Source organism: Spermophilus citellus (assembly GCF_964194105.1).
Source record: "Spermophilus citellus genome assembly, chromosome: X".
Lineage (NCBI taxonomy): Eukaryota > Metazoa > Chordata > Mammalia > Rodentia > Sciuridae > Spermophilus > Spermophilus citellus.
Window position 1 is genome coordinate 132,350,516 of NC_138190.1, and position 24,716 is coordinate 132,375,231.

General features: G+C 39.8%; 1 protein-coding gene across 5 annotated transcripts in view; it reads right to left on the minus strand.

The window, feature by feature from the left end:
* ARHGEF6 (Rac/Cdc42 guanine nucleotide exchange factor 6) overlaps positions 1 to 24,501 on the minus strand; it is a 115,386-nt gene extending 90,885 nt beyond the window's left edge. For 3 of the 5 annotated variants that reach the window (XM_081276678.1, XM_081276680.1, XM_081276679.1), the window contains exons 1-2: positions 23,985 to 24,501; positions 22,559 to 22,642 (exon numbers count right to left, since the gene is read on the minus strand). In XM_081276678.1, the coding sequence (XP_081132804.1) occupies positions 22,559 to 22,642; positions 23,985 to 24,149 (249 nt within the window). In that variant the 5' untranslated portion in view covers positions 24,150 to 24,501. Of the gene's footprint in view, positions 1 to 3,228; positions 3,365 to 15,571; positions 16,507 to 22,558; positions 22,643 to 23,984 lie in introns of those variants that run through there. The other 2 variants (XM_081276682.1, XM_081276681.1) reach the window with 2 other exon arrangements.
* Positions 24,502 to 24,716: the final 215 nt, after the last annotated feature.

A 24,716-nucleotide genomic window follows, 5' to 3' on the forward strand; every position in this document is an offset into this window, starting at 1 on the left:
AGTAATAGGAGAGACAGGGACTAAACTTCATTAAATATTTTTTTAAGCATTTATAAATTGCCAGCCTAGGGTTCAATCCTATATGAGCAAATATAGGATTGAAATATATATAGAGAGAGACATTTTGCTTTTAAATATTTATGTTTCCCCACACTTTTCCACTCTGGATATCCACAATGACAACAAAATCTATTTTCCATCCACTAAACACCAGGTGCTAATTCTCAAATGTTGGGATCTGTCAGTACAAATTGAGCAGAAGTTAATATTTTTATGACTTTACAAGTAGATTCTTTTGGAGTAGCTTTCGGTTTCAACATATGTGCTATTTTAAGACACTGTCCCTAAACTGACAAAAGCAATGAAGCACATGAGAAGAAACTCCCCTGATCCCCTGTTCCATTCCCTCACTAATCTTATAGCTACCATTACTGACTTACTGTGCCCCTACCATGTGCCTAACACCACAAGTGGAGATTACATATATATTGCTATGGTTGGATTGTTTGTACCCAGGCCCTACATTCTTACATTTAAACCTAATCCCATTTCTGATGGTAATTGAAGTTGGGGTCGTTGGAAGCTGATTAGTTCATGAAGATGGAGCCCTCCTGAATGGGATCAGTGGCCTTATAAAAGGGATCCCAGAGAGCTGTCTTGCCCCCTCCACCTAGTGAGGACACAGTAAGCATGTCCTCACCAGACAGTGAATCTGCTACTAGTGCCTTGATTTTCAACTTCCCAGCCTCCAGAATCATGGGAAATATATTTCCATTGTTTATAAAGTATCCAGCTTATGGTATTTTGTTATAGCAGCAAAAATGGACTAAACTGTGTATTTTTTCATTGCATTTGGTTCTCCCAGAACTCCTGCACTAGGGGCACAATTATTTCCTTCATTTCTTAGGTAAACAATAAGACTTGGAGTAGTTAAGTCACAGAACAAGAAAGGGATAGAGCCAATAAAAACACACACATAAGTGCCCTGAGGGGTGTTGTAGCTCTGTGTGCACGCTTTATATTTCTGTGAAACAGAAAAACATGAAAAAGCAATTTGTGGTTTTCTACACAAAAAGAAATCCCTTGCTGCTGTCAACACAAGCAGAACCTTCCTCATCTGAAGCAAGTTGGTTCAACCTGTAAAATGACTAATTCAACTAAATGTGGGGAAGAGAAAATCTTCCACATGCCTAGACTGTCTTGAAGGGGCTTTGCTTAATTCCTGTGCTGTCCTTCCGATTTCAGGGGACAGCTCTGACTAAGTAGGCACTTGGCCCCTTTTGCCAGAAGTGGGGAAGAGCTACACAGTCCGTATTTTGTGAGTTGCTAATAGGGTGGGGTTCAGCTTGTGGTTACAGGACCAAACTAAGCTAAGGCAAACAGGCCCAAGGTATCGGTCACATGCAGTGACATTCAGCCCCCAATTTCCTTGGTATTATGCTGTGACTATCTAAGTCAACCAGTCACAGCACTCCAGCCACATCCTGGTCATCTTAGCTTCAGTAATACCCAATCAACTTCCATTAAAGATAACTTATGGTTTGGGGTGATCACAGTAGATTCCATCACTCAACTTTAAGAAATTTAAGCAACTGAAAAGCAAGTGATTCAGTGGGACCACAAGGATATACAACTTATGTTTTAAAAAAAATGATTCCAAATATTTAAGAACATTTCAGCTCTTCCTTATTTTTCTTACTCTTATTGAACAAAATCTTTGTTGCTGTTGTTGTTGTTATTGTTGTTTTGTTCATGTGGTACTAAACATGGAACCCATGGGTGATTTACCACTGTGTTCCATTCCCAGATCTTTTGATTTTTTTTTTTTTGTTTTGAGATAGGGTCTCCCTAAGTTTCTGGGGCTGATCTTAAACTTGCTGTCCTCCTGCTTCAGCCTCCCAGAGTAGCTGGGATTACAGGTATGTGCCACCACACCCAGCTTACTGAACAAAATTTTAAATTGACTTAGAATATAAATAAATCCTCAGAGCTGAGCACCTGAACCCTTGAACTTTGGAGGAAAAGTCATTACATAGTGAGATAGAGCAAGCAAATCTGAGCTGCTTAGTCATATCTGACTGGGTAATACTGTGCCTGGCTCTGGGAACTTGACCTGGGATGCTTTCACATAGCTCCTACTAATAGCAGTCACAAAGTCAGTAAAAATAATGTTCTTAGTTCAGAAACTTGATTCATTGCCCACTGGCATTCCACTTAATAGAATACAGTGGATGGCATTTGTACCCTGCCTGGTTTTAAATAATAACTCTTCCTATTGATGTGGAACAAACTTAAGAGACCAAAGTCTGTACTCTACTTTTGTTTTCTCCATTTCTCTATGTTTCAGAAATTTAGAGAACAAGATCTGACTTGTGTACTATAGCTGCAGCAACCGAGGTATACTGAAAAGAAAACTGGTGTTGGGGGTCAGAAAACCCTGATCCCAATCCTAGGTTTGTCACTCCTGAGCAGTTATAAGGACCTTAAGGAGGCAGCACTACTTTTCTGTGGCTTTCCCATATGAAAATTGAGAGGTATCTTTGACTTAAGGAAATCAATGAGAGGCCTGATGGTGCATCTTTGAATAGGAGCTCTCAAAGGCAGCAGCTTAGCTGGGTCTCCCGGGTCCAAAATCTGGTCTTCAATCCTCAAGGATCTTGAGAATGGCATTACACTAGCCAAGTTCACCAAAGACCAACACATAAACCAAAATGCCAATTTCTTAATTTTGGATAAAATGAACTACTAAGAGGACTGGGTACTCTCATTTCATGGCCAGGCATTCTCTCTCCATATATAAATCCACCTGGTAAGCCAGGTTATAATTATAAATGGGTTGGATAGTGTAGAATGAGAACAAGAGAGTCTTGGGTATTATAGACTGAGGTAATTATTATCTCTTTATAAGTTGATGTTTCAAATGTCATTTTAAAATGACCTATTTATAAATTCTACCTCTATCTTGCTGCCAAGAGGCATTTGGACTTGATTGTGGACAATTTAAAAAATCTATGTTCTTTTGTCTCTATGAATTTCTATAATTATTTTATGTAACTAATATGGGCTTCTGAATGACTTGAACCTCATATAATTCGAAGCAAGGAAGTTCAGTTCCATAGAGCTCCTGTGGTAGGAGCCAAGATGTGAGCTTAATCCCTCACTGTTTACTCCCCATTTTAAATTTACCAAATCTACTTCCTGCCCCCTACCCCCGTCACTGTAACACACCTTATGACTTCCATTCTTCTGTTAGCACTCCTTTAGGGGAAATTCAGCTTTCTCCACAATAGAGATTTATCTTCAGTTGACTATTAAGTGTTCAGGAAAGAGGAAGATGAATGAGGAATAAAATAGACACGTTGGTCTAAAAGGAGAGATCACAAAAGAACAACTGATTTAGGATAATCTCACCAAAAAGAGAGTAGGCATGAAGGAAAGGAAAAGATGAAATCTTTCTTGTCAGTAGTGCTTGCCAAGCCAAGGTCAAGAAGCAGAGGGCTTAAAACCAGCTGACTTTCAGCCAGCCAACCAGTGTGGCTTGCCCCTGCCCCTCCTCCCATTATCCTGTCACCACAGCCCTTGCAGGAGCCACACTGGCTGCCAGTTTTAAAGGATGGGGGTGGATGAGTGATACCTCAGCTGCTGGAGTGTCTGTATACCAGAGTGGGGGTACCCTCCCAACACCCCCCCTGTTCCTTCAGAGAAAGGGACTGACTTCCTAGTGTTCCAAATTGGAATGCAGAACACATTTTCCCAGAGACACAGCATCACACCTAACACTTAGTCTCTGTTAGTTCTATAGTTTAGTGACATTAAGTATTAAACAGGCTGTTGTGGGCCAACCAAAAAAAACATAATCATCATGTAGAACCTTGTTTCTACAGGGAAACATTTTCTGTGTTCCCAACAGTAACTCACAAATAAATTGTTGGAAAATAATCCATTTTCATTTTGAAGAGTGCTTGGATGTGTGTTTCCAATGAATGTCCAATATCTTTTAGGGTTTTTTTCCCTTGCCCTTTTATAAAACAGATGAACAAATGCCCTAGACACTCGTAGTACTATTTATTTTAGAACTCTCCTTGATTAAAGAACCAGGCAAATATATGAAGACTATGAGAATATTCTCAAAAATGTCAGTAGTTAAAAGTAACTGCCTGAAGCAGGCGTGGTGGCGCATGCCTGTAATCCTAGCAGCTCGGGAGGCTGAGGCAGAAGGATCGTGAGTTCAAAACCAGCCTCAGCAACTTAGAGAGGCCCTAAGCAACTTAGTGAGACCCTGTCTCTAAATAAAATATAACATAGGGCTGGGGATGTGGCTCAGTGATTAAGTGTCCCTGGGTTCATTCCCCAGTACAAAAAAAAAAAGAAAAAAAAAGTAACTGCCTGGGGCTGGGGTTGTATCTCAGTGGTAGAGAGATACAGCTCTTGTATAACACATGAAAGGCACTGTGTTTCATCCTCAGCACCACATAAAAATAAAGATATTGTGTCCATCTAAAACTAAAAAAAAAAATTTAAGTAACTACCTCTGGGGCTGGGGTTGTACCTCAGTGGTAGAACGCTTGCCTTGCATGTGTGAGGTACTGGGTTCGATTCTCAGCACAATAAATAAATAAATAAATATCCATTAATAACTAATAAAATTTTTTTAAAAAGTAACTACCTCTGCAATTGTCCAGGCAGCTAGGGAAGATGCTTACCTACAAAGAGAGGGCTCCCTCAGCCCCTGATTTCCTAGAAGTATTTGATGGTTTGGGGTTGGAGCCCTAGAACCTAGTAGAAGCAATTACTTAGGTAATCCAGGTACAGGAGAGACAGATGGTAAATGAGTTCTGCACAAAGATCAGGGAGAGACAAGGGCCACAAGCAAAGGCACTGTTGCAGGTTGCTTTAAGTAGCAGTTCCTCTGGTAGTTTCTATCAAGTCTTCCACTGACCTACGTTTACATTTTTTTTCTTCTGAACAGCTCCAGCCTGCTGTGCTGCTGCACACTTGAGCCCTCAATGATCTACCAGCATAAAAATCTTTATTTAGTCTCTTGGATTTCCAAGTAGGAGGTGGGTTCTTTGAAGTCCAAATTTCCCTGCACTCCTGACCTAATACTCAACATATATGAAATACTTAATAAATAATTATTCACTGATTGATCAACAGGGTGCTCTCTCAAAGAGACTTATGGGTACATTATGCCTAAAATTTAATGACACGAGTATAATTTTTGTTCACCTCTGTATATTCACTTTGTAGAAGAGTTCCTATAACATGGTAGGAACTCAATCAACATTTGATTAATTAATGAATGTGTAGATGCTCTTGTTAATAGATAATAATTGAAGAAAAAGAATTTCTGGAAGTAAAATAAACTCATAAAGAAATAATAGTTAGGAAAGAAAATATCAATATCCATGCAACTTTTCAGGAAATGTCTATTACATAAAACGAGATAAATCTGTTCCCATCTACAAAACTAGGCCCCGTGACTGTGAGGTGACCAAAGGTGCTTCCATCTCCATGGTCATAGATTTTTTAAGTCATGTACCAAGTATAGACAATGTCCACAATAGCTTGCCTGTCCCAGGCAATAGAAGTTCCTTTCAATCCCACCACAAACACTGTGAACTAAGTATTATGATGAAGGAAACAGGAAAGAACTGTGGAATTTTGCTGCTTTGCTGAAATTGGCTGTATTTTTTTAACTTTTATTACAAAATAGAATAAATAACAAATACTACAAGCTACACTCACCTGTCTATACCGTGCTCTAAAACCAGCTCCAAGTTATAGCCAGAGGACAGTAGGGCGTGGCAAAATATCTCACCAGAAGCAATAAGGGGTAACAAACAATTTAAAAGACTATAAAGCACATGCCCAAAGTCTTTCTAACACCAGCTAATTTGGGCAAGAAGGATGTTGTACCAAAGTTACTATCATTTTCTTTCTTTCTTTAGAGATCACCTTCAGTAATTCATTTGGGAAAGACTTTTGGCACTCCATGCTTTTATCTCTGTGTGAGTCACTTTTTCAAAAGCATGTCATTGTCAGGAACTGGAGATATAACTCAGGGATAAAGCACTTGCCTAGCATGCACAAAACCTTGGATTTGATCCTCAGCATCAACATAAGAAGAAAAAAAAACCAGATGTCAAGTATGTCATTTTCAGAGACACCATTAATGTCTAACAGACATCAATTAATTGATGAATTGATAAATCAATTTTGCTACATCTTTTTAGAATCTGGATTTGCACCTCAGAAACAATCCAAACACTGTGAGGTGGATATTCAGGAGCTCAGATATGAGAGACATCAGGAATGGTGCTTTCTGTTAGCACTCACGTCGCAAAGCACAGAAATTCTATGCAGCAAAATAGGAATGTGACCCAGCCCCTCTTCAGGTTAGCATCCAAATTTCTTCTCAAGCTGACTCCAACCTAGCCCATCATTTTTCACCGTGTTCTCCTTGTATTCCCCTGAATGTTTCATTTGCTTTGCTGTGCTTCTCTGTAATATTTATACTTCTCCTTCTGAAAGTTCCCTCAACTATCTGAATCTGAGCTCTTCATCAGAGACCATCCCAAATCACTCCCATCAGTTGGGTTTTCTCCAACCACTACTCCTCTGTTTACAACGGGCCTCCCTATTTCTGAACTCCTCTTGCATTTGGGCTTTAGACTCTGGATCCCCTAGCTTAGACACCCAGCTGTACATGGCTATACCCTGTTAATTTCCACTCTTTCATACATTCACAGGCAGAAGCCCACCTGGTACTCACTGTATAGATGGTGAATATCAGTCTTTCCTCCCAATCTACAATTCAGATTATCCTGAAACACCTGTCCTTTTGGCATGCTTTTCTCCAAAGGAAAGAAAAAGGAAAAACCTTTTTTTCCCTTGTAGAATTGGATAAATCATGGTTCATATAGTTTCCATCACTTGCTAAAATAAATTATTCTTTTAAAAGAATATGATTGAGTGAAGTGAAGAATGCTGACAGAGCACCTACCTCACCAAAAGAAAGTGAGGTTGCTGACTGGATCACTTTGGAGAAAGTCACAGCTTAGGGAGGTTGCGTTCAAAGCTCACAACTTGAAAGCTCAGTGAAATCAAAATACTTTGGGTAATATAAGAAACAAGAAGCAGCCTGTGGACTGGAAAAGTAGAGAAGAGCTTCCATATGAACCATGCTACCTAACCACTCAAACCTTATTATTTTAATTTTATAAAAAACATGAAATAGGTACTTTAGTTTGGCATAGAGACTCTGAGTAATGCTATGTTAGGGGAGCCCTGGATTTATTTTTATTCTTTCTTTTTTATACTTTCTGTTTATACTTTCTTTTATACACTAAAGAGTCATTTCTATCAATAAAAGTCAACTCTTGATCATCTATATGTAGGCTGATATGTCAAAGAGAATTTCTAAAAATTCATTTCTATTCCAAAATCTATTTATTATGTATTCAACAAATATTTACTGAACACCTGATACATGCCAGGCACTAATAATTAAACTTGTTTTAAGAGAAAAAATCCAGCTGGGTGCGGTGGCGCAGGCCTGTAATCCCAGTGGCTCAGGAGGCTGAGACAGGAGGATTGCGAGTTCACTAAATTGCCTCAGCAATTTAGTAAGGTCCTAGGCAACTCGGCAAGACCCTGTCTCTAAATAAAATACAAAATAGGTCTGGGGATGTGGCTCAGTGGTTGAGTGCCTGAGTTCAATCCCTGTACAAAAAACAAAACAAAACAAAAAAAAAAAAAAAACTGAAGGACAGTATATAAAATCCAGCAAATGAAGAAGTCACCCACAAGTATACCAACCCTTAAACTATTGTTTTCCATTCTGCTCATTGTCCTTCTTTTTAATCCCAAAACAATATTTTTCCCCAATATACAACATATTCCCAAATGCCTCCAGAGAAGGCAACTGATTAAATTACAATGTAGATGCTTATACTATCACAATGCATATTTTACCCACAAAAGATATTCAATTTCTTTTGCAAATAAAATATTGTGGGTTTTTTTGGCGTGTATACCTTTCTCAGAAACTATTAGTAAATATCCCCATTTTGCTATAGACCAAGACATGAGGAACAAATTATAAAACAAAATACTTCTTAGTGTTCAGGCCTGCTTCACAGGCAGACTCTTCATAAAAGATATTAGGATCTTGACACCTTAAAGCTGCCTCTTAAAATAATGTCCACACTTCCAGAGAGTAGGAAAATGTCTTTGTTATTGTTGAGGGTGAGACAAATGCTTCGTAATGGTTTTACTTGCTGCTTTGCAAACTGCTGCATTTCATCTCACCTTAATTTAATTCTTTCTTTTCCCTATTGTCCTATTCAATCCCTCAATTGACATGTCTGATCTCTGTAATAATATTCAAGTCCCCAAGAAAATATAAAATTGGGATTTTACTCTATTTGTCTAAGCAGAACTTAATTAGGAAGGTAAATCTTCTGCCAGAAGTCAAACAGAAATGAGGTGTGACTCTATGCTGTTTTGGATGATCCATATATCTGAACCCATACACTTCTTTGTGTGGTAGGGTACAGTTTGCCAGGATCTGACAAAGCCTGGAGCTAATCAGACAGAAGTCTGGCAGTGTCTTTCTTCCAGATGACAGCAAAGAAAAAAGCAATGTCCAAGTTGAAAGGCAGATAGGGAGAGCTGCAAATATTCTTTTCTCACATTCTTTTAGTTTACGTGTAGACTAGAAAAGAATGAAAAGCTTTCCTGATTTTTCAACTCTGGACTCAGGGGAGGTCACCCCCTCTAAAATGTTGGTAAACAAGGACCCCAAGAAACTGGCAAATGCCTTCACACTTCAGTCATTAGCAATTCAAAAAGCAGACCTTGAATATTTTTGTAGTAACCCCAAATATATGCACACCAATTGCTGTGCATATCTTATGCTGTGTGCTGCCAATGCAGCATTACCTCTTAGACTGATCTTGGTGGCCATCTCAGTGACACATATGACCAAATTATAATGGAGTTGGAATAGAGAATAGCTGGCCAAGATTGTGTGGTTTTAATAAAGGGACATACTGTTCTCTGTTGCCCCCAGAAACAGTCTGGATTAAAGTCAGCATTAAAACCAACTTAGAGAGAGTTCAATTTAAAACAAAATAATTTACATCTCCAGTTAGGAAGATTCCATTGATCAAAATTTTTCTAACAAAATGCTTTCCTTTTCTTATGTATTTGGTACATTCAACTCAATTCAGAAACATCGTATTTCCTTTGTAGTAATTATATTATATACTGTTATTTTTTTTCAAATGGGATCCATTGATACTTATTTCCCCTCAGCTATGCTCAATTCAACAGGTTTATTACTTATTTCCTGAATGCAAGGGGGGAACGTTTCTGTCAGTAATAACTAAAAAGAAAAGATGATTCATTTAATTGTTTAATTTAACCAAAACATTGAGCATGTTTCTCTGGGGTGTATTTTAAATTTCTGAGATATTTTAATTATAAAATACATAAAACTGTTTTAAAAGACACACAAAAAGATGAAACTACTTCATCTGGGTAAACATGAGAAGCTACAAATATTCTTTTCTCACATTCTTTTAGTTTATGTGTAGACTAGAAAAGAATGAAAAGCTTTCCTGATTTTTCAACTCCAAAAGGAATCCGTCCAAACTGTTTCTATTATTAGAACACAAAATGGTAGCTAAAGAAGTTACTGTGGTTAACAACTGAATAATTCATAGTCTCTGAAGAGTTCAGTTGCTTTGTCTTCTCCAGTTCCCCCTTTACAACTGGATCCCCAAACATTTCTAGTCCTGACTTGTTATAAAGGAAACCATATACAAATTGGTTTCATCAGTTAAAACATTGACTCTGCTAAGCATTGATAACAATACAATAAGCAGAAAAGAGAACAAGAACCGTTATAACCAGGTCTTTAAGATTATGCATCTATTGTCTAAAACTACAATTTAAATTCCAAACTGTGTCCATGGACATCACTGGAATTTCCAATATCACTGAAATTTACACTTACTGTAGTCGTCCAAATAAATACACAGATTAAATATGATATTTAAATGATTTTAAAAATATTTCAAAACACTCTAAATTCAAATTGTTTTCTATGATAAAAGGCACTGAGAATTTCAAGTTCAGGAAAATAAAAAGGTACTTCAGGGCTGAAGCTGCAGCTCAGTGGTAGAGTGTTTGCCTGGCATGTGTGAGGCACTGGGTTTGATCCTCAGCACCACATAAAAATAAACAAATAAAAATAAGGCATTCTGTCCATCTATAACTACAAAAAAAATTTTAAATTGTAATTTTTGTATGTGGTGCTAAGGATTGAACCCAGTGCCTCACCCATGCTAGGCAAGTGTTCTGCCACTGAGCCCCAGCCACAGCCCCTCCAAAAAAATTTTTCAAAAAAAAAAAAAAAAGCTTCTTCAGGTTGTGGCTCAGTGGTAGAGCACTTGCCTAGCATGTGTGAGGCCCTGGGTTCAATCCTCAGCACCACATAAAAATAAATAAATAAATGTATTGTGTCCAACTACAACTAAAAAATAAATATTCAAAAAAGGTACTTCAATTAGTGAAAGAAAGATGCTTATGATATTGAGAGGATTATTTTTGCTGCTGAGCATGAGAACAGGAGCCAAGCCCATGATCACTATTCATCTAAAACACCCAGAAACATTCAACTTTGTTTTTCTTTCTGAAGAGGTGTATTAAGTATTCAAAAATATGTGGGGTTTTCACCTTTGACTTTATTTTTTAAACCATTTTTCCAAAAACAAGTAACCTCTGCCAAAATAGCACATGGATCTGAGAAACAAGATGGCTGGATCTTTGTTTTCTTATTTCAAGCTTCATCCCTGTCTAAAATTGCAATGTAACTAATGTAAAATCTCAGAACCCTTAGAGAGCCCACAGTTTATCCTTCTCTGCATTCAATTTGTTTAAATGTGAAGATTTCAAGAGGAAATCATTCTAAAAAGCAAAGACTCAGTTGTTAGCTTAACATAACTGAATTAAGTAAACATTTTTTTGATAATGCAATACCATTTATGAACACCAGTCTACTAAACTACATGAAAATTCCAGTTAGGAACTAGCTTTCATTGAGAGTTTACTTAGTGCTGGGCACTGTACTAGGTGCATTACTTGCTTTCTCATTTAACTCTAGAGGTAGCAACATACCTTATAAATGGTATTCCCTACCACTACCATCTAGGAGATTAGCATATACTACTAAGTGGTTGACCCAGGTCAGTTCAAATCCAAAGCTCAAGATTTCAGACTTGGCGCTACTGTACTACTTTTCAAAGGAAAATAAAAACAAGTTACCCTAACCAGAAATCAAACCCAGACCAAAGCAAGGAAAGGGAAAAGCTCTTGCCATTAGACCTACACAGATTATGCCTGACCCCACACTAAAGGATCTCCTACGTGTTTGTGGGTCTGCTTTTTTGGGGGGAGGGTACTGGGCATTGAACCCAGGGGTACTTAACCACTGAGCCACATCCCCAGCCCTTTTTATGTTTTATATAGAGACAAAGTCTCACTGAATTGCTTAGGGCCTCATTAAGTTGCTGAGGCTGGCTTTGAATTCATGATCCTCCTGCCTCAGCCTCCCAAGCCACTGGAATTACAGGTGTGCACCATCATGCCTAGCTCTATTTAGATGCTGTGTTCCAGTTTATAAAGTGCTTCCACATACCTTACTTCATCTCATCTAAGTTTCTATTTCTAATCAGCTTTAAGATGAACAACCAGGGTACCCATAATGCTAACATGTTTAGATAAATTAAAACAATCAAGCTGTGAGTGAGGACCTGAGGCATTCTCCTAGGAATAAAGTACATAAGTCTTGGTGCAAAGATAGGACTTCTTTCCAGCCCAGATCCTCTCCAACTACTCAGTCATCCTATCGATGAAGCATTTACTCTGCACCTCTATGTGCCATGTTCTATCCTGGGTGCTAGGGTTATAAGGATGACCAAACTTTGGTTCCTGCCTTTGAGAAGGTCTAAGACTAGCATATAGGTATGTTGAATATGACCAAAATCAGAGTGGATGAATAGAGTGAGGGTAGCTTGGCAAAAGCAATTATGGGGAAATTGATGCAAGCTGTGTAATTTAGCAAAGAAGATAATCTAGAAGATCTGAGGTTGAAAAGGAGGCTACTATCTCATTTATGGTTCTCAGCCAGGTGGTAGATGTTTGAGGTGGTCACATTGCTGAACTCTGCATAAACCAGGGAATTGGTTCTCAACTCTGGATACACATAAGAATCACTTGTGGAGCTTTAAAAAATATAACCACAGGGCTTGATCCTTTTGGAAAACTGTTGGGGAGTACCAACTAAAGCTGAATGTTATATTCCCTAGGACCCAGATTATAAATTCAACAGAAATATGGGTATATGTTCTTCAGGAAACACCCACAAGGATATTCATGACAGCACCATTCATAGCAACCAAAAACTGGAAATTACTTAGATATCCATCAACAAGTAAATGGAAAAACAAAACATGGTACGTCCATGCAATTAAATGCTACTCAGCCATCAAAAAGGATGAACCACGGGCTGGGGATGTGGCTCAAGTGGTAGCGCGCTCGCCTGGCGTGCGTGCGGCCTGGGTTCGATCCTCAGCACCACATACAAACAAAGATGTTGTGTCCGCCGAAAACTAAAAAATAAATATTAAAAATTCTCCGTTTCTCTCTCACCTCTCTCTTTAAAAAAAAAAAAAAAAAGATTGCTTGCTGAATAGTTGAAGTCTGCTCCCATCTTGGTTATTAAAAAAAAAAAAAAGGATGAACCACTATTATCTGCAACAACATAGGTTGCTAGTACAATTATTCTGAGTAGTAGAAACCTTATACAAATGAGTACATACTGTTTGATTCTACTCATATAAAATAAAATAGAAAAAATAAATTTATTGTTTTAGAATTCAGGGTGGTAGTGCCCCTTAAGGAGAGAGAGTGACTGGGAAGGGGTATGAGGGTGGCTCTGGGTGTCTGTACTGGTCTGTTTCTTAATTGTGGTGCAGATTATATAGTGTATTCAGTTCATGAGTATTCATCAAACTAAATACTTAGGATTTGTGCAATTTCCTGAATGTATTTTATATTTCAATATAAAGTTGACTTAAACATTTTTAAGAATATTTTTAGTTATAGATGGACACAATACCTTTATTTTATTTGTTTATTTATTTTTATGTGGTGCTGAGTATTGAACCCAGTGCCTCACATGTGCTAGGCAAGTGTTCTACCACTGAGCTACAACCCCAGCCCTGACTTAAACATTTCTTTAAAAAAGAAACACCAATGCCTAGGCCTTACTGTAGGCTAGTTAACTCAGAATCTGTGGGTGATTGGACTCAAAGATTTGTCTTTTTTTAAAAAAAAAAAAAAAGCATCCCAGATGACTCTAATGTATCATCATATCTGAAAACCAAGGGGCTAGTTGGTTCCTGGATTTGTAAACAGCTCCTTGGAGGCAGCAGCCCAGCACATGATAAAAGAAATGAGCTCTGGAATAAGGTACATCAGTAAATCACATGAGTGGTTCTGCTTTGGGCTGGCAACGTGAAGCTTTTGTTTGGATCATGCTCAAACCTCAGTCTCGGCCTCTGTATAATGTTTGCAATGCCACCTGCCTCCCAGGATTGTTGTGAGGACTAAATAAGATAATATACTTAAAGCACCTATCACAGTGCCTGCAACATAGTAGGTGCTGGAGAAATGGTAGATATTCAACTCCTTTTCATCCTTTGCATCTGAGTTGCTAAGCACAGTGGTGAACATATTGCCCTAAATGAACAAAAACTCATGCTCCCAGGTTTCTCCTCCTGAATGAATTTCTAAAGATTGAAGAAACATTATAGTTGGAATAATGATGCCAAATGAATATTGGAAATTTCTGGACCCTGGGCACTCACTCTGTTCAGCACCTACTATCCCTGAGTGTGATTGGAGAGGAGGCAGATCATAGATAAATACAAATCACAGACCTTCTTTGGAAGACTTCACCCCTGTGTTCACCTCTAAGAATGTCATTGCTAGTCAAGATGAGGCCAAAATGTGAGTTGGCAAAAAGAATAGAAAAAAAACAAAACTAGTAATCCAGAAGACATACTATTCATAAAATGACAAATGAACACTTTTGTACAAAATGTCATGCTTTCGCAAAAACAAACAAAACAAAATCTGGGCTGAAAACAGGAGATAGTTAGAGTTTTGACTCTAGCAATAATAAGTTGTATGACTTTGGATAACCAAACTTTTCTGTTTGTCAAATGAAAGTAATGTCATCTCTCCTACATCCTTTATAAGGACCCAATGAGTTTGAGATAAGTAAAAGGCATTCAAAAATTAAGCTCCAAAGAAATTCAAGATGAGAATACTAGCTGGAAATTTACTTTGCCCCAGACTGAGACAGACACTCTTGTTTTAACTACTCTGAGCACACCAGGAGCTATACCGGCCTGAGCTCACTTATGTAAGAAGGGACTGCAGCACTGCCTGGCATGTAGCATAATACTTTGCTTAATAGAATTCCTTGAAAATGTGAAGTCCAAGGACAGGCCCAGGCTGTATATTTTGGATAGAGGTACTCTCAGTCACAGAACACCAAACTGTGGCTGGAGAAAATGATGTCATCGAAGATCCTCTTACCATGGCCAATGTCAAAATTAAGATAGGAAGTTCAAGGACAAACTGTAGGTTTTCCAGACAAATATAAATTAGAAAAGCAGTTCAGATCCAAAATTCTGTCTTAAAATTTATGAATACTTTACAAAACATCAAGTGAAATTCATCCTATCCTGTAAGGTTTTTTTGGTTGTTGTTTATGTGAAGGTTTTGACAAAAATATACCTTAGTTGTACAGGAAAATATATTCCCTGACTGTATTTTTTACTCCCTCTACACATTAAGAAAAAGGGGAAATTTTCATTGAGTCTCCCATATATCTAAAAACAATGCCAAACCGAAAATAAAAATGTTTTAAGAGACAGATAAACTTGAGGGCTCGCCACTCTGGAGCTAAGAAATGTAATAGCTCAAATACCTGTTGGGTTCCTAAATGACTAGAAAATGAAAACTCGAAATTAACCATGAACACTAGGAAATACCTTGTTCGGTACAGGGCTTTTCCATCCACAAACCATTTCTGCGACAGACCAGTGTAAAACATCCCCAAATGTACGGATGCTTGGGGTTGGGAGGGCATCAAATTAGTAGCAGAAATAGTACTGTTGACTCTTGCTCTGGTTCCGGGGGAAAGAAAGAATCCGGTCTGATGTAAACCCCGAGGCCAGAGCTGGATAACTCGCCCCTAAGTTTGGCGCGTCCTAGCTCGGCGCCCTCGGCCCCCGCTCCCCCCCTTTCGCGGCACCCAGAATCCCAGTGCACCGTGAGGCCCTGGCAGGGAACGGACCCCGCGGCTGGGGCTGGGAACCGTGGCAATTGGGGAGGAAGGGCGGCTCCTCTCTAACCGGTTCCTTCGGCACCCAGCCCCCGGCCCTCACGCGCTCCCCTACCCCTGACCCCTTGCCCCCGGGCAGGTCACCTGGCTCGGCAGCTGCCCGCCTGTCCTCCAGCTGCTCGCTCTCTCCTGCCGCGCCGCCGCCGCCTCCTGGAAGCGGCTCGCCCTCCCGAGTCACGGGGCCGGCGAGCGGGCGGGCGAGCCTGTGCCAAGGTTGCGGGAACCGTTCTACTCAGCCAGAGCTGGGACCCTGCCCTGAGCACGGCCGCCACCAGAGCGAAACTGGAGAGCTGGGCTCGGCTCGCCCCAGCGGGGAGGGGCGGCTGCAACTTTGCTCCTGGACGCGGGCGAGGAGGGGGCGCCCGTCTCCAAACTCCGTGCCGCGCCGCCAGTCTCTCCAGTCCAGGGATTTTTTCAAACCCCCCCCTTTTTTTTTAATCTAAAGGGAAGTCATTCTTGTCCTCAAGTTCTTGCTGCCAGAGCTGTGCGGCTCAGCGGGGCGGAGGACCTCGGGGCCCAACTGGGGGTGCGGGAAGCGCGCCCCGCTGGGTGCGCTGGCGACTAGCCTGGTGAGGGCGCTTGGGGCGGCGGCGGGAGGGGAGCGGCTACTCAGGGAGCCTGCTCGTAAGGCTCCTTGGGACCCCACTCCTCTGCCAGCACTGACCTCCCTCCTACCCAGAGCCAGAGCCCGGGAGGGGAAGCGGCCTGAAGGGACTGGGCCAGCGGCAGGGAAGCAGTGACCCGGACCTGGATCGCAGAAGTAGGAACTGGAAGTGACAGCGGCATAGGGCAGAGCAGCAGCAGCAGCAGCAGCAGCAGCAGCAGCAGCACCACCACCACCACCAGCAACAACAGCAGCCTGGCTAGCTGTGGCAGCAGCAAAAGCCGTGGTAGAACAGCAGCAGCCAAACTGCGCATGCTGCTGCCACCGGGTTCAGTCCCAAGCCCTGGGCTACCAGTGGCTGGCTGGCCATGGGCCACTGCCAAAGATTCGGGCGGGAATCCTGGACTAGACATTCCTAGTAGTGGCCCACTTTCTCCCCCACCCCCAGATGCTACTCAGAACCCCCAAACTTCCTGTTGAGCCATGAGACACCCAAGCACAAAGCTTTCAGTGGCCCTTCACATACCTCCCCTCCCTGAACTACCCTAGATGCCCTTCCTAAGCTCTCTGACAACAGACCTCAAATCAAATAGTCTCTTTGAGGAAGAATAAATCAGTTTCCTGATAGATGGGAAATATTTACAACCTTACCTGAAGTCTAATTTTTACAGAAATACAATGTGGTCAATAAAAAATTAGGATGGCCAGAGTCATGGGTGACATTCAATTAAGTTGTGGAAATTCCACTTGGTGTGTCATATGTGCTCAGCAGGAGAAGAAAAACTTACCAAAATCCTCTTTAGTCTTCTCACTAGTCAAATTGAGCAGCTAATTATGCAAAGCTTGCCCACTGGAGAATGATGGCAATGGGAAAATTAAGAGGAGTCTCAGACCATTAGACATTACCCAAGCCCTACACTAGTCTCATTTTACAGGTGAGTCAACTGAGGCCTAGAGAGGAGGCTCCGACTTCACACAGATGACAGGGTCGGGGCTTGGAAGAAGGCCTGTTGTACCATTACAGCTATGGGTTGGTTCTGGGCCTTGGGTCTGTGCTCCAGGGAGGTACAGCTCTCCTAAGAGCTGGAGCTGGCTGGTTGGAGATTTCTCCTTGATTCATGATTATTAGTAGAGCTGCCTTACTCCTGCCTCCCTGCAGAGCAGCCCCTGGGAACTGGCAAATCGTCCATCCCACAGGCCTCACTTTGGGGAAGGCACCCATGCTGTTCCTGTGACAAGGCAGATGGAGTGACTCAGGGAGACAGGAGGGAGTGAGGGAGTGAGGACAGAGAAAAAGCCATACACTTTCCAGCTGGTATTGGAAGGAAGGAAGGAAGAAAGAAGGAAGAAATGAAGAGAGAGGGGAAGAAAAAAAGGGAAGGAGGGAAAGAGAGAAAGTGAAAGAAACACTAACTGAGCCTCATATTCATTCAACGAAACCCTTCATGAGCAAAACATCCTTTGGCAAAAGTAAGCTGGACCCAGGAGCAAAATACGAGATGTTAGGATGTCCCTAGCAGTGAGTAGGTAGCAGTGGTGGTAGAAGACAAAACAAGAGTACCTATTGGGGATGAAGCAGGGGAAAGGCCTGGTCCTTTAAGCAGAGGAAAGCCATAAGGCTGGAACTTTCGCAGACCAGTCAGTCCTGTGGCTGCTGCCAGAACAATGCAGGGAGGTACTACAAAGGCCACTTCCAACAGATGAGAATCATATGTGTCCCTGATACCCACTGAGTCCAAAGGCAAAACACCAACAAATCTATCTATCATTGCTAGAACTCATGTTGTCATGTTGTGAAAGACTTCCTAGTCACATTAGTTACACTACCTGGAAACAAAGATTTTTTTTTTTCCATAGGGGATTTGGAAAGTTTTTACTTCAGACCCAAATACCACCCCCTGGCCTTCTTCATTGTGTAAGAAACTAAAAAAGATATATTTGGTTTAGAAAAAGCAATACAGATGGACTATAAGGGAGAGGATGTCCCAATTCATTAGGAATCATGAAATACAAATTACAGCAAAAAAATAAAATATAGTTTTTATCCATTAGTTTAGCAAACTTTAAAGATAAATAATATCCCATGCTGTCATACACACAAGGAAGAGGACACTTCTAACTGTTGGTGGCAGTGTAACTTTGGATAGCATTTTTCTAGAAGAATATTATCTATCAAATTTTGACACAGTCATTCCACTTCTGAGAAAGATTCTTCAAGAATAATCACAATTGTACACAATTTTTTATGTGCATATGCAACATAACTCACTGGAATTTATCCATAATGGAAGATTGATTTAACATATGAAAATCAATGAATGTAATAGAACATATCAATATAAAAAACAATGATCATCTTCACAGAAGCAGTAAAAGCATTTGACAAAATCCAGCACCCTTTTACGATTAAAAAAAAAAAAATCCCTCAACAAACTAGCAGTGTTAGGGAATTTCCTCAACATGATAAAGGGTTATCTATGAAAAATACACTGCTAATAACATATTCAGTAGTGAAAGTCTGAAAGCTTTAATCTTTAAGGACAAGTACATTCTCACTACTTCTATTTAACATTGTGCTGGAGGTTCTAGGCAGACAGATGAAGGAAGAAAATGAAATGAAAGTTATCCAGATTGGAAGGAAAGAAGAAATGGTATCTGTTCACAGATGACATAATCTTATACAAAGTTGAAGAGAAATATAAAAAATCAATTGTATTTCTATACACTTGAAATGAACAATTCAAATACAAAATTAAGAAAATAATTCTATTTATAATAACTTCAAGAAGAATAAAATACTTTGGAAAAAATTAAACCAAGGAGGCATAGGACATTTACACTGACAACTACAAAACATTGTCAAATAAAATTAAAGAAGACCTAAATAAATGGAAAGATATCCTGTGTTTATAGATTCAAAGATTGAAAAGTTATCAAGATGACAATATTTCCCAAAGTGATCTGCAGATTGAACACAATAACTATCAAAATCTCAGCTGGCTTTTTCCCCCCACAGAAATGGACAAGCTGGTCCTAAAATTCACATGGACATGCAAGGGATCCAGAATAGCCAAAACAATCTTGAAAATGAAGAACAAAGCTGAGGACTCACACCTTCTGATTTTAAAAAGCTAATCAATTCAATTGAAGAAAGAATAATTTTTCAATAAATTATACTGAGGAAAAATGCATGTGTGCATGCAAAGGAATTCATTTAGACCCTTGTCTCCTATCACATAAAGAAATTAACTCAAAATGGATCAAGGCACCTAGTGTAAGAATTAGAACTGTAACACTCTTAAAAGAAAAATCAAAGTAAATCTTCATAACCTTTGAATAGGCAAGGGTTTCTTAGATGATATGAAAGATACAAATAACAAAATTAACAAAAAATAAATGAATTTGACTTCATCAGAATTTTTTAAACTTTTGTGTTTCAAGGGATTTTATCAAAGTTGGGGAAGTGCTTCAGAGAACACTGTTACCCAGGTGTCTCAGCAGACTTCCCCCATCAGTTACTATTTGTGTGATCCTCTGGAGACCCTAAGACATTGTCACAATATGAGAACACAAAGATAGAAGTCATATGGAAAAAAACAAATGGCCTCAGAGGTCCAGAAGGCAGCAGCTCTTTAATGTGGTCCCTATGCCCCAGAATTTGATTCCCAACTGCATCTCAGGCTCCATGTTTTCTACATTGTCAAACTGACCATTTCAAGCTGGCACTCATTCTTTAAATGAGTAACAGTGTGTTCTGGGCAATAGTCAAGCCCTGATTTTTCTTTCTTTTAATATATTCACAGTTTTATAGAGTGAACAAAACTTCATTAGACATGCCTTATGCCAGGCACTATGCTAGGCCTGACAGATACTCTGTCTAGTGACACTTGAAAATATTTGTGTGTTTGAGTCTGTTTCCTGGCTTGAGACTTTATGGTCAACATAGCTGCTTGGAGCTTCCCAGCTCAGCTTCCAGTCTCATCCCTTGTTTACTAATTTTATGAGTCTTCTCTCAGGGTTCTAGGAGGGCCCCAGTATGGCACCTGTATATCACCTACAGGCATGAGTAACAACACATCCAAGAACAGCCAGTATTCATATTTTTGTGCAGTGATATATTAAGTGCCTTGGATGCATCATCTCATTTGATCCTCAAAGCAATCCTGTGTGGTACATATTGCTAATGTCCTCATTATACAAATGAGGAAACAGGAGCATAGACATGGCAAGTAACTTTTCCCAGAGTCAGTAACTGACCAAGCCAAGACTCTAACTCAGATTAAACTAGGGAAGGCTTATGAGTAACTATAATTGCAGATATTGCTTTTTACCATATTCATAACACACTCAGGTCAGCCTGAATTATCAAAAAGAGATGAAAATATGCCCAATCCTTTTTAAGAAGATGAATTATTGTGATGCACTTTTTAGAAAGATTTCTACCCAAAGTGGATAAAAATGTTTTAAGCACTTATGCTTAAAGGAGTAAGCATTAGTTATTGGAAAAATCCCCAACAATTCCAGACCCAGGAGGTATTTCTGTACCATCTAGTATTCTTAGAACTGCAGAGAAGCTCAGTCTACCTTCTGGCAGCTTCAGAGCACAGCAATCATTGGCAACTTCACCATGTTTTTATTTGAAAAATTAAAAAAGAAAATACCATGATCTGTTCCATAGTAGACATCATTCTATAAGAAATATCAAGTGGTGGTTTGAAGCCATGTCTACCCCAAAAGCCACATGCATGCACATGTGTGTCACACACACACACACACACACACACACACACACAGAGCTCTCAAATTGGGCAATAGGGAAAACTGGAATAAGATATTCTGAGATAGGTGTTGCTTTACACTAGGGCTAGCTTTAGGGAAAATTGTGAAGCAAGCTAAGTATCTGGGGTGAAGTTCCTAGTACTGCTAATAAGAAGAATAACTACCACTTGAAAATGTTCCAAGAACTTGTTTGGGGGCTTTATATGACTAAATTCATTGAGATTTCACATCAGTCCTATGACATAGGTGCCCCTATTATTCCCATTTCACAAGAGCACAGAGGCATATTTAAGTAATATGCCAGAGATCACAAATCCACTAGTGAAGAGAAATTAAGATTTTTTTTTCTATTTTTGGTGGTGCTAGGGATTGAACCTAGGGGGCCTTGTGAATGCTAAGCAGGCACTCTACCAACTGAGCTATATCCCCAGCCCCTGGAATTGAGATTTAAACCCAAGAAATCTAGCACCAGAGTCCAGGCTCAAACCTCTACTACTCTGGGCTGGGATTGTGGCTCAGCGGTAGAGCGCTTGCCTAGCATGCTCGGGGCCCTGGGTTCAATCCTCAGCACCACATAAAAATAAGTGAATGAGATAAAGGTATTGGGTCCAACTACAAGTAAAAAAAATAAAAATAAAAAACAAACACTACTACCTGTCCACAGGTAACACTGATAATGCTAATCTACTAATAAATGAAACTTTTGTCCCGGCCCTATGCTGAGGACATTACATAAATTATCTCATAGATCTTATGAGGTTGGTGCTTTTAGCCCTAAATTGTTATTCAGTGTCTCATTTGATCCATTAAGGAAAAGTAACTATTATTATGTCCATTTTGCAGATAAAAACATCAAGGCACAGAAAAGTTAAGTATCTTGACACACAGGTGGAAGCATCACCTCCTTTTCAGTAACACCATTATAAAAGCTGTAAGGACCCATTAGTGATGCAACATACTTTAATATATAATTTTTACCTCGAGGCCAGGCTCTCTCAACTTTTCAAGACCCCTGGTCTGAGGAGTTAATGGGAAAGAATGGCAATGGCCTTTCTTTGCTTCCCAACTCAAGGGAATTACAGTGACCCTTTTCAGCTATCAGTGGCCCACTTTTGGTTCCCCTTTGTGGGGAAGAACACCCACAAAAGCTCTGTCACTGGAAGCCTATTTTAAGGGATTGGATGTGTGTTTAAAAGGCATAATTTAGGGCTGGAGATGTAGCCCAGTGGTAGAGCATTATCCCAGAGTGCTTGAGACCCTGAGTTCTATCCTTAGTGCTGAAAAATAATAATAATAAAAACAATAATAATAATAGGCACCACTGTTATTGGTAGTTGACAGAATTAATTAATTAATTTATTTATTTATTTATTTATTTATTTATTTATTTATATGTGGTGCTGAGGCTTAAACCCAGGGTGTTACACGCACGAGGTGAGCGCAGTACCACTGAGCCACAACCCCAGCACCATCTTTTGAGTTTTGTTTGGAACTGGTTTATGGAAAAGACCAACACTAGCAGTCTACCTCTGCAGGCCACCAATCTCCACTCTGGTTTCTATAACATACTACTCCTGTTTAAGTCAGTGGCCATTGGCAGTGAAAATCGATGAAGTACTCTTACTCACCAATTTTTATCAGCAGAGCAAAAATAGTGACAACAAGGAAGATAAGCTGGGTAGGCTTACCTCCACTTGGAGGGTCGCACATCCTTTCAGGAAGCCATTGATGTTACTGATGCAGCTGGCTTCATTTTGGGGCTCCAGACAATACTAGAGAAATACAGTCAAATGTCACTTGGAGATTGTCATCCCATGCCCAGCAAACCATATTCATCATTCGCTGATAGCTAAATAAGGCAGAGGGTGATGCTGCTGCCAAACCAGGAAGAGAAATAACCACCAAAGGAAGTGATGCAAAAATCTAAATGGTTGGTTTTTCTTTCAAATGTCACCAAGCCACTTCTACTTACAAGCGTTTTCTCATGCCTTCAACCTTCAGGTGGTGATAACAAATTTAGAGAGACCAAGACAGTATTTGTTTGAGTTCAGTTCTTGCTTTCAAGCAAGAAAGCAATACTTCTTACCTCCCCTCCCCATGACAAATTATTAAAAACTTATTTCCCTTGGCTGTTGTCTAATTTGATTATATTTCTCTGTTTTACCCCCATTTTATCACTGTGTCTCAGGTTTAAGAGATTATAAGTTAAATCTACTTGCTCAATAAAAATACAAACTGGTTCAAGAAGACAAAAGAATGCTACTCAGTCATATTCCATAATGAGCTTAAGAAAATAATTGCAGGACTCTACCATTAAGCTTACTTGAAGGGCCTAACTTAGAAATTATCTATTGTCAACATAATGGGCTCCCAACATCAAAATATCTTGGGATTTTGGGCTGGGATTATGGCTCAGTGGCAGAGTGCTTGCCTTGCATGTATGAGGCACTGAGTTTGATCCTCAGCACCACATAAAAATAATTAAATAAAGGTATTGTGTCCATCTATAACTTAAAAAATATTTTTAAAAATCTTGGGATTTTTTTAAGAGGGTAAGTTTAGTTTCACTTTGAACACACATTGCATTCAAAATATATATTTGGTTTCTCTTGTTTTCACAAACCTTATGTGACATTTTAGACCACTTCTGCTTGCTAAATAGTCCCTTCTTCAATGGCAATTTTTTGAAAAGGAAATTTACAACAATTTTTAGGCAACCTGTCAGTAAATATCATCAAGACCTGCTATAAATCATACAATTATTCCAAAGACTCATATGCACCCCAAGTTTTAAACATGTCTGAGATACACAGGGAAGTGCAGTATGCATCTCCACGACACAGAAAATTTGTGATATGGGTGTTGCCCTGTCCCCTCTTGCCAGTAGTGTAATAGGTTATTATTCTGCGAAAATATGGGGGCCAGTTACTGAAGGAATACACTTAGCTTCCTGACTATTTCAAACTACAAAAGCAGTACAAAGGAATGTCTAACTTTCAGAAACATATTCAAGTAGGAGATTCTCTCAACCTAGTAGTGGGAAATCTTGAGAGTTATATTATTACTGCTTTCTGATGGCAAGCAATCCCAAAGATACTGCAAAATTGACCTTACCTTTTCCACTGAGCCAGGCATAAGTCTGTTGATCAGTTTGCATAGCACTACCCCATTTTTCAGCGAGGACTTCAAGAACTCCTCCGGATCACAGATGGTCTTTTTTGGGGAATCTAAAACTCCCAAAGATATAAGCCATGTCACGATTCGCTCTTCTGGATTCATTACTGTGGATGGTACACTCTGAACAGTTCTCTGGGGCAGCTGCAAGGACTAAGCCACATCCGTGATTGCATCTGCTGTTGTCTTCCTTTTTCTGAGTTCTCTGCTGGTGCTTGCAGAGCAAAGGTTTAAAACAACTTTCCTTAGACAACAGTGGAACCCACACAAAAACGTGGGATCTGAAAACTACAGAGATCATACACAAAGATATGGAAACAGGAAAAAAAAACCCAGATAAGAATCCTGGATAAACTGGTTTTCTTTTTCAAAATCTGAAAAACAAATTCATTGAGATAAAAAAGGAAGAAGAAGCACACATGCATGCGCTCGCTCTCTCTCTCTCTCTCTCTCTCTCTCTCTCTCTCTCACACACACACACACACACACACACACACACACACACAAAACCAACAGTGCAAGAAGCTATAAGGAAAGGAAGTGAGGAGGATGCTGGGAGGGAGGAAAGAAAAGGAAGCAAGTGCTGTGGAAAACAGAGGTGAGCCAGCACTTTAGGGACCTTGGAAATGAGACACTCAGGGAAAACACTATCAATAAATAGTGTAGCCTCAG